This window comes from Corvus moneduloides, chromosome 3 (genome assembly GCF_009650955.1).
Source record: "Corvus moneduloides isolate bCorMon1 chromosome 3, bCorMon1.pri, whole genome shotgun sequence".
Classification (NCBI taxonomy): Eukaryota; Metazoa; Chordata; class Aves; order Passeriformes; family Corvidae; genus Corvus; species Corvus moneduloides.
In genome coordinates, this window is record NC_045478.1 from 3,589,050 (window position 1) to 3,597,839 (window position 8,790).

The following is an 8,790-nucleotide window of genomic DNA, read 5'->3' on the forward strand; positions in this document are numbered from 1 at the left end:
CATCTGCCACAAGGATCATCCACCCACCTGGGCTCCTAACTGAGCCCCCCACCCCTACCCCAGGTCTTGAACCCTCCCAGGACTGACGCCCAACTCAATCCCAAGCTCCTGAGAAGCCCCATGGCACAGCCATCAGTCCCTCTGGAGCAGAATGACTTCTCCCACCCCTCAGACACCTCTGGACCCCACAACACCCCCTTGGTGCCCCCCACCCAGGCCCCACAGCTGGGGAGGGACCCAAGGACATCACAGCAGTATGTGTCCCATAGAACAGCCCCACGAGGACTCCTGGCCCAGCTTGGGAGCCAGTGGACAACCAGCAGGTCCCCACTGAAATGAGGGGTGTCGTAGAAACCCCCATCCCTAACCCTGAGTGTGCAGTGCTGGGGTCCCCTCGCTGAGCCAAAAGGCTGGTCCCTGTGAGTGTCACATGTGTCCTCCCTCCCACCATGGGTGGAGATGCTGGTGTGGCTGAAGCCAGCACGGAGAGAGGGTGGGTAGTGGGACAGTGTTTGTGTGTCCATGTCTGTCAGGAATTCCCCCCGTCCTCTCTGCCCTTCCCTACACGCAGAGGAAAGAGATGCACACCCAGGACACACATCTTGGCAGCGGGAATGACCACCACCTTGTATTGGGGACACTGGGACAAGGGATTCCCACGGGATCAAGGTCTGGCTGTCCAGGGTTGCTGCTGCCCCTGGCAGTCCTTGGTGCCTCCAGGCAGCATCGTCCCCACCATGCAGCGAGGGCACGGGCTGGTGTCCTGCTCGGGGGTCCAGGAGCCCATCAGGGATACCACCGCCTGTGGAAGGAAAGGTCTGGCAGCGCCTGTCCCAGCCAGGGCAGCAGCGAAGGCTCAGGAATGTCCCTGTCCTCCTGGGCTGCATATTCCCCTTTCTTCTTCCCCAACAGGCAGCAACCTGAGCCCTCCGGGCAGACCTAAACTTACATCCGACAGCAGAATTCCTGCTCGGAGCAGAGGCCGACGCGGCCGATCCCCGGCGGGCAGGAGCGGTGGGAGCAGAATCCCCCGCGGCGCTCGCAGTCCTGGGCTGATGCTCGGCCCGGGGACAGCCCTGCAGGGCACGGAGAGAGGAGACTTTCAGCCGAGATGCTGAGCACAGCCCCTGCTCCCTGCGTGGCCAGCGTTAGCCCAGCCCTGCTTGTCCTCTGCCACGAATGCTGAGCAGGTGTGTGCAGCAGAAATCGAGGTGAGTTTACAGCACTTGGATGGGAGACACTCACTACACCCCTAAGCAGGCTCCTGGAGAGGTCTCTATCGTGCCTGCTGCCTCCCTCCTGGACCAAGGGAGAACTCCGAAGGTGGAAGCAGGATTTCCCTTCCTCCCTCCTCCTTCTCCTCCTCCTCTCCAGCAGGGCTGCTGTGCCCTGTGCTGCTGACTCAGAAAGACAAGGGTCAGGAGGCATGGAGAGGGAGCAAATCCCAGTTTGGGAAGGATGAGGGCTTTAGTACAATGCCCCAGCTCTGGTCCCAACAGCAGAACCTGCAGTTGGAGTCTCTCCTTAAAGCTGTGGGGTGAGAGAGACGCCAGGGAGGATGGCACAGCCACCAGCACAACTTACACGTGCCTCACCAGCTCAGCTGGCAAATCCTCCCTACAAAAACACTGACAAAGGACAACCCCCCCACATTTCTTACCTCTCACTCCCTGGAGCATCAGGAGGAGCAGAGCACAGAGGACAGGCAGGAGCCGCATGCCTGGGAGTGGCCGGCAGGGTCGCAGCTCTGGGGAGAAGAGAAAGGAGGCAGAGGTGAATGGAAGGGTCCTTTCCTGCAGGTCGTGTAGCACCTGCACGGGGACAAAACTGAGGAGAGGGGATGGTGACCAGTCACTGCTGGGAGGATGCACTCGGCAGCCCAGGGTCGGAGCTTCCTGGCACCAGCAGCAGCAGTTTGGTCTCTCCACGTGGCACAATGTCCCTTGGGAGGGCTGAGTCCTCAAAATGCCCAGCCCCAAAGCTCCTTTTTCTGTTTCTTCCCCTGGCAGAGAAAAACAAGCAGAGCTTTCCTCCTCTGACACCTGAGAAGGATTCCCAGGCCTCCAGCCCAGGATCTTGTGTCATCCCGTCTTGCGTAAGGGCCGCTCGGTGCTGCGGTTTGCTGGACACCTCTGAGGACGCACACACAGCATCCCTGTTCGTTAGGCCTTGGCAAACCATCAGCTTTCACCACACAAAGGAGCTCTGTCCTCCTCCCCCCACGGGAAGCGTGCTCTCTATGCTTCGCTTGAAAATAGCCGGGAAGACGCCACTTGGGGTGACATCCCCATCCAACCGGCAATCCCGGGAAGGACAAGCTTTAATTGTGGCTTTGTTTGGTGGAGTTTGCTGTGTGTAACCCTTTATTGTTTGATGGTGCATCTTCATTCAGTTCCCAGCGTTGCTGCGGGTTCATCAAGCGTTATGGGTACGTGTTTGTGGATGGATGTTAAAAACACACTCGTGCATGATGTGAATTCACTGAGCAGTCACATGAATCGTGGAATCACACAATGATTTGGTTTGGAAGGGACCAGGAGGTTTCATCCTCCTGCCGTGGGCAGGGGCATCTTCCACTATCGCAGGTTGCTCAGAGCCCCATCCAACCTGGCCTCGAACACTTCCAGGGATGGGGCAGCCACAGCTCCTCTGGGCAATACATGAATATTCCTTTGATTCCCACAACTCACCATATTTCATTGTTTTTTTCACTCCCCAGTGAGGGAAATTGTACAAAGTATTTGCAGATCTGTACCCAGGAGGATCACTACAACTCTGCCATGGTAGTCAGAGCCCTCAGGACAGCTTCTTATTTCCTTCACCACTGAAGGAAATCCTGATCCTACAAACACAGCCAGGAAAAAGGGGAAAAGGCCATGCCCCAATTTTTTTAATATCTACTGAGCTGTCTTGGCATCAAAACCCCAGGAGGCAAGGGACTGGAAGCATCTACAGCCAGTATTCAGGCTCCTTACAGAGCTTCATTAAGGTAGCAATTAGCTGCATCTCTGTGCTGTTGCTCTTTAGCACATGCATCAGCTAAAGTGGAAGTGGAAGTGTCCAAGGCCACGTTGAATGGGGCTTGGAGCAACCTGGGATAGTGGAAGATGTCCCTTCCCATGACAGGGCAGTTGGATCTAGATGATTTTAAGGTCTTTTCAAACCCAAACCATTTTATGATTCTCTGATTCTATTAATTTAAACATGTAGAGTGTTGAGGAGATGGAATTCGGATAAGAAACGGGGAGGAGATGCACAGCATGGATCCTAGGGAGTTTCAGCCTGTGTTGCTCTAAGCTGGCTCTTGAAGCCATTCCCCAGCCATAAAGGCAAGGACAGATATTTGTGGTGGTGAGCTAAAAGCATGATGAGACTGGATTCTGAGTGATGCTGGCCACAGACAGATTAACCTAATATTACAAGGGCTAAACCCTCCCTGCAAAGTCCTCACTCTTTGAGCAAAATTCTTGTGCCATTCCAGTTTGTGAAACACTCACCTACTGTGGATTGTGCAAAACCTTCTTAGGACATCAACTGTAAATTGCTGGTTTGGCTCCACTTGGCAACTTCCTCAGGTTTCCCTCCAGGGAGATCCCTGGGAGGAGGCTGTTGGCCCAGCTTCCTGCCCTGCCCAAGGCTGTGGTTTCAATGGTGGCAGAGCCATTTGCAGAAACCTCTGCTTTGAGCAGGCCCAGAGACTGCAGGAGCTGGGCCTGTTCAGTCTGGAGAATACTGAGAGGGGGTCTCAACAATCCATATAAATATCTCCAAGGGGTGTCAGAGGATGGTGACAGACTGTTCTGTGGTGCCCAGCCACAGGATGAGGAGCAATGGTCATAAAATAAAACACAAGAAGTTCCACCTCAACATGAGGAAGAAATTCTTTATGTTGAGGGTGTCAGAGCACTGGAACATCTGCCCAGGGAGTCCGTGGAGTTCCCTGTCTGGAGACATTCCAAACCCACCTGGATGTGTCCCTGTGTCACCTGTTACAGGTGACCCTGCCTTGGCAGGGGGGTTGGACTGGGTGGTCTCCAGAGGTGCCTTCCAACCCTAAACATTCTGTGATTCTGTGGTTCTGTGAGGGGTGGGCAGATGCTCTGCAACAAATGGGGAGCTCAGGGCTTTGAGTCAGTCCTTTGCGCTTGGGTTGGTTGCTTCCCTTAAAAAGTCAACCATTACTGCTCCTCCCTTCACAGAATCCCAGAATGGTTTGCGTTGGAAGGGACCTTAAAGGTCATCTCAATCAACCCCACAACTTCCACTATCCCAGGTTGCTCCAGGCCCCATCCAACCTGGCCTTGGACACTTCCAGGGAAGGGGCAGCCACAGCTTCTCTGGGCACCAAGGATTCCATGTCAGCACAAGGATGCTCCTGACTGTGCAGGAACAGCTGCAGAGACAGGAGCTGCACCTTCTGAGGTTTCTGTTGTGGTCCAGGGCAGGACAGGGTAAATCTCTTAGAAGAGAAGTGATCAAAGTCACCGAGGAATTGGCCCCTCGCACGTTTCTATAATTGCCTCAAGCAATGTCACAGGTCTAACCCTGACCTCCTGATTTGCTACTGCAGCTGATACAAATTTTGCAGATTCACTCCAAATTTACATCAGACAGAAAAACCAAGGGTAAAATCGCACTTCAAATTACCAATTTGTCCTGTTCGGTGCGCCTTTAGTTCCTATAATAAAATAAAATGCTGTTCCCTGGTCTGAAAGCTCTGAGGAGATGGGAGCCCCAAGTTTTCAGAGCAGAGGTGCTGTGAAGCATCACACTGGAGAAGACTTTTGTGCTCCCAGTGGAAATGGTGACTGATCCCAGTTATAGTCACAACAGAGAATTCCCTAGCAGGCATGTGTGAAGAACTTGCCAGCACTCTCTCAATCAGCAGCCCAGGAGGGGAAAATATTTTAGTGAACTACACATTCCTGGCAAGTTTAGATTGATTTCAGAATTCTTGTTTAAAATTCTAAGTGGAAATAAGACTTGAGAAATGAACTACTATTGAAAATGAATGACAACACCACACAGGGCAGCCATGCAACCTCCCAAGATCTTGCTTTTATTGAAAAGAGAATGGCAAATCCTTGGTGGCTGGTCCAACAACTCCTTGAATCCAACAGTGTCAAGAGTGATCATTCCCGGAGATTATCCGCCATCAGCCACACTACAACCTGCACAGAGGAAAGAATATTCTAGGGTTTCCAGAATTATGATTTTGAGAAAAATCCTGCTACTTGGGATTCAAATGATAATTTGGGAAGTCGTCTTTGCCCCAGATAAATCCTAAACTTACCATCTACAGCAATTATACCCAAAACGACATGACCCCAAGTAATCGTTGCCACGAGGGCATTTCCCCCTGTGACAGAAAGTCCCACGATATCCACACTCCATGTAAGGTCTCCTGGGTCTTGCCAAGCTTCTACCTTAAAAAAGAACAAATAAACCAACAAATAAACAAAAATGGGAGACATTTTATTTCTGGTAGGGATTTGCATTTTGCTTAATCCCTGTGAGCTGACAAAGTCATGACAGTTCCTCCTCAGAGGAGGAGGTCTGTGGGTGGAACAACCAAGCAAATGCTTTAATTCCTTCTTCTGATGTGTCTCCAAGCCCAGGACTCCCTTAGGAACCCAGATTTTAGGGACGAGCATCAGAGAGCTGATAGAAAACAGTGAGTGGGCACTTAGCAGCTCTTAAAGCCTTGTAAGTCGAAGTTCAGGAGAGATGCACCAGCTCATCTGGGAGGGTCCCATTTATATAAAAAAGAGGGTAAGAGACTTTTAATGTAAACAGACAGTGATAGGACAGAGGGGAATGGTTTTAAACTAAAAGAGGAGATATTTAGATTAGGTTTTAGGAAGAAATTTCTTTATTTTGGAGGTGGGGAGGCCCTGGCACAGGTTGGCCAGAGAAGCTGTGGCTGTCCTATCCCTGGAAGTGTCCAAGGCCAGGTTGGACGGGGCTTGGATCAACCTGAGCTAGTGGAAGGTGTCCCTGCCCATGGCAGGAGGATGAAACGAGATGATCCTTAAGGTCCTTTCCAACCCAAACCATTCCCTGATTCCATGGTTGTATAGATTTGGCTGTTTCCCTCCTTATACATTTCACCCATGTCTCAAACAGGTCCTGGTGTCCAGAAGTCCGCAGGGATGGCTCCCAGACATGGATAAGTTAATCAATCCCTGCAGAACAACACTTCCATGCCACCAAACCCTGCACACCAGGCATTACCCTCTGGGTCTGAACAGCCTGGAATTGCTGTTACCTACGTGGCTAAACTGAATTCCCCGCTAAAATAGGATACCCGCGTTCAAACTGCCTTCTGTGCTATTCCCAGAACAGCTTTTATCCGTGGAAGTGCTAATTGTCAAGGATCAAAACAACCCCAGGGAGCAGACTAGCAATTAGGCAGGAGGTTTCCTGGCCCTGCTTGGTCAATTAATAAAGATGTATCCTGGCAGCTGATGTGTTCTGGATGCACCTGACTTGAGTGCACATGAACCAATTAATTCCAGTTTCCAGCTCATCCATGGAACAACGCTAAGCTCAGCGTATTCAGAGACGGGGAGCTCGTTCCAGCAGAGAGATAATGGATATTACATATGCACAGTGCATCCTGCACATCCCTGGTGTGCTGGATTCCCAGCATGTGAGTGGAGTGATACATGCACACCCAGAAAATCCCAGGGAGAAATAAAGGAGTTCTTGGAAGGGTGAATAAAACACTCCTGGTCTCAAACTATCTGTCTGTGGGGCACTGCAGAGGTGACTGTGAGCACTCTGAGCTCTCAGAAACACTTTTTTCCCAGATACAGATAAATTTCTTGCTTTAACATACCCAGAAGATCCTACTGAAAACAGCCCAAACATGCACTGTGTGTTAAATAAGGACATAAAACAGACCAGAGGAACTCTGCCCAGTGAACTGCGTCTGGGAAGTGCCATAAGCAGGGGCCCAGGCAAGAATAAGATCAGACAACCACACAGAATCATAGAATCACAAACTCATTTAGGTTGGGAAAGACCTTTAAGATCATCAAGTCCAATTGTTAACCCAGCACTCCCAAGTCCACCACTAACCCATGTCCCCAAGTGTCACATCCACACATATTTTAAATCTCTCCAGGGATATATGTGACACTTCTCCCACATTTCTACTCTTCTGCAATTCATCACAGTCTTTTCCCATCCTTACTTCCCCAGAGGATGCTTTCCACCCTGTTCCCACAGAGATCAGAACTCCACCAGCCCTTGTTTGTGCACAGAGTGCCCTGCAAATGTAGCCATGCCATTTTCAGGGCTGATATTAAAATACAATCCCTTTTTCTGGACAATAGAGTTGGTTTGGGGTTCCAGACTCATCTGCAGCCCCCCAACAGGCACAGCCTACACCACCCCTTATGGCTGAACAGGTTTCTCCACCAAGGAGATGCTGCCAGTAGCATTTAAACCTTAACTCATGATTTTGTGCCTTTCCACCCCATGTCCCAGCTCCTAAAGCAAAGGATAGTTGAAGAACATGGGACCAGATTCCTTTTTATTTTTTCTGTGTGCTTTAACAATATTTGATTATGATTTAATTTGTTTGTTGTGTGACTCAGAGGGAAAGTGATTTAAGGACAATCCTGCAGGGTTTAACAGGGAAAATGTTGGTGCTGAATGGTAATTTTGGGGTTGCCCCTCATGCTTTCAAAGTGATACTTGGAGTATTTGTCTGCTAATTTCATCTGTAATCTGCCAACAAATTTTGAATGATTTGTGTGAGGATTCTTTGCAGGAGGCAGCTTGGCCACATTCCAAAGGGGACAGGAGACCTTTGCAAGACACCAACATCTTCTCTTTGGTCCCTCACCTTCATTTACATCTTACCTGCAGCTCCGTGGAATGCCACCAAAAGGAAAACAAGGAGAAAAGGAAGGATTTTCATGGCAGACAGTGGGCTGGGAACTCAGGTCACTGCAGAGAAAGGAGACCAGGACATTGGTTAGAGGTTTGTCCCTCCAGTCCCAGAAGGGACATGGAGAAATGTTCTTCAAGACCTGGCAGTTACCTAAAAGAGTTTATTACACATTTTTGTCATGATAATGTCTATTGTCCCAAGGTTTTCCTGGAGCACACATAGGATCATGGCACAGGAATAAAACTTCCATGCAAAAATTTCAATTTTAAACCCCCTTGTAACTAATGCATCAAGTAACCAGGTATTTATCCTTGATTTCTCAATACTTTGCAATGCATTGCAATAAATTTGATTTTCCTTATGGAAGTTAAAGCTGTTAATTCAGAAAGGAAAATGAGACAATTTTTGCTAGATTTATGTAAAACAAACCCATGAGTGTTCTCAAGTTTGTCTAATAAAAAGAGAGCAGACAAAGTTCCTTCGCAATTAAATCAAAATCCAACTTCTCCTTATTCCTGCTTAGAAGCTGTTGCTTTTTCTTCAGCTCAAGAATTACATGATTTCCAGGATAAATTTTTTGAGTATCTGCATTTCCTGCAGCCAATGAAAGCTCTTCTCCCTTATCAACATTTGACACCTCCAGAACTGGCTCGTGTCAGACTGGAGTCACTGCACAGTTAAGGCTATAAAACAAAATGCAGATAAACATGAAAGATATGAAGTCTCCAGCCCATTTAAGAAGGACAAAACCTTTTAAGAGGGGCTGAATAATGAGCATATTTTGGTCATTACCAGGTAGGAGGAGGCTCTAGGCTGGAACAGTCCCAGGATCTGTGTCAACCTCCCGGATGAAGGAGCAGAGCGTGGGTTTGTGCTGTTTCTGGAGG

The 8,790-nt window shown here is 49.5% G+C and overlaps 1 protein-coding gene across 2 annotated transcripts; it reads right to left on the reverse strand.

The window, feature by feature from the left end:
• Positions 1-594: 594 nt before the first annotated feature.
• Positions 595-8,790, reverse strand: LOC116442078 (gallinacin-5-like). 2 transcript variants are annotated; one of them, XM_032104659.1, is made up of 5 exons: positions 8,696-8,790; positions 7,873-7,959; positions 1,661-1,747; positions 950-1,076; positions 595-802 (listed from the first exon to the last, which is right to left on the reverse strand). In XM_032104659.1, exons 2-5 carry the CDS (start codon positions 7,928-7,930, stop codon positions 787-789), a joined length of 288 nt encoding a protein of 95 aa, XP_031960550.1. In that variant the 5' UTR covers positions 7,931-7,959; positions 8,696-8,790; the 3' UTR covers positions 595-786. The 2 variants fall into 2 exon arrangements, with proteins under 2 accessions (XP_031960550.1, XP_031960549.1); XM_032104658.1 differs by lacking the exons at positions 7,873-7,959; positions 8,696-8,790 and adding an exon at positions 2,043-2,199.

Bases quoted from the DNA above. Each gene is read 5' to 3' on its own strand.
- LOC116442078 (XM_032104658.1), bottom strand. From the start codon at position 2,181: ATGGTTTGCCAAGGCCTAACGAACAGGGATGCTGTGTGTGCGTCCTCA. The intron at 1,748-2,042 runs GTGTCAGAGGAG...TCTTCTCCCCAG, and splicing joins GGCCTGGGAATCCTTCTCAG to AGCTGCGACCCTGCCGGCCA. The intron at 1,077-1,660 runs GTAAGAAATGTG...CGTGCCCTGCAG, and splicing joins GATGCTCCAGGGAGTGAGAG to GGCTGTCCCCGGGCCGAGCA.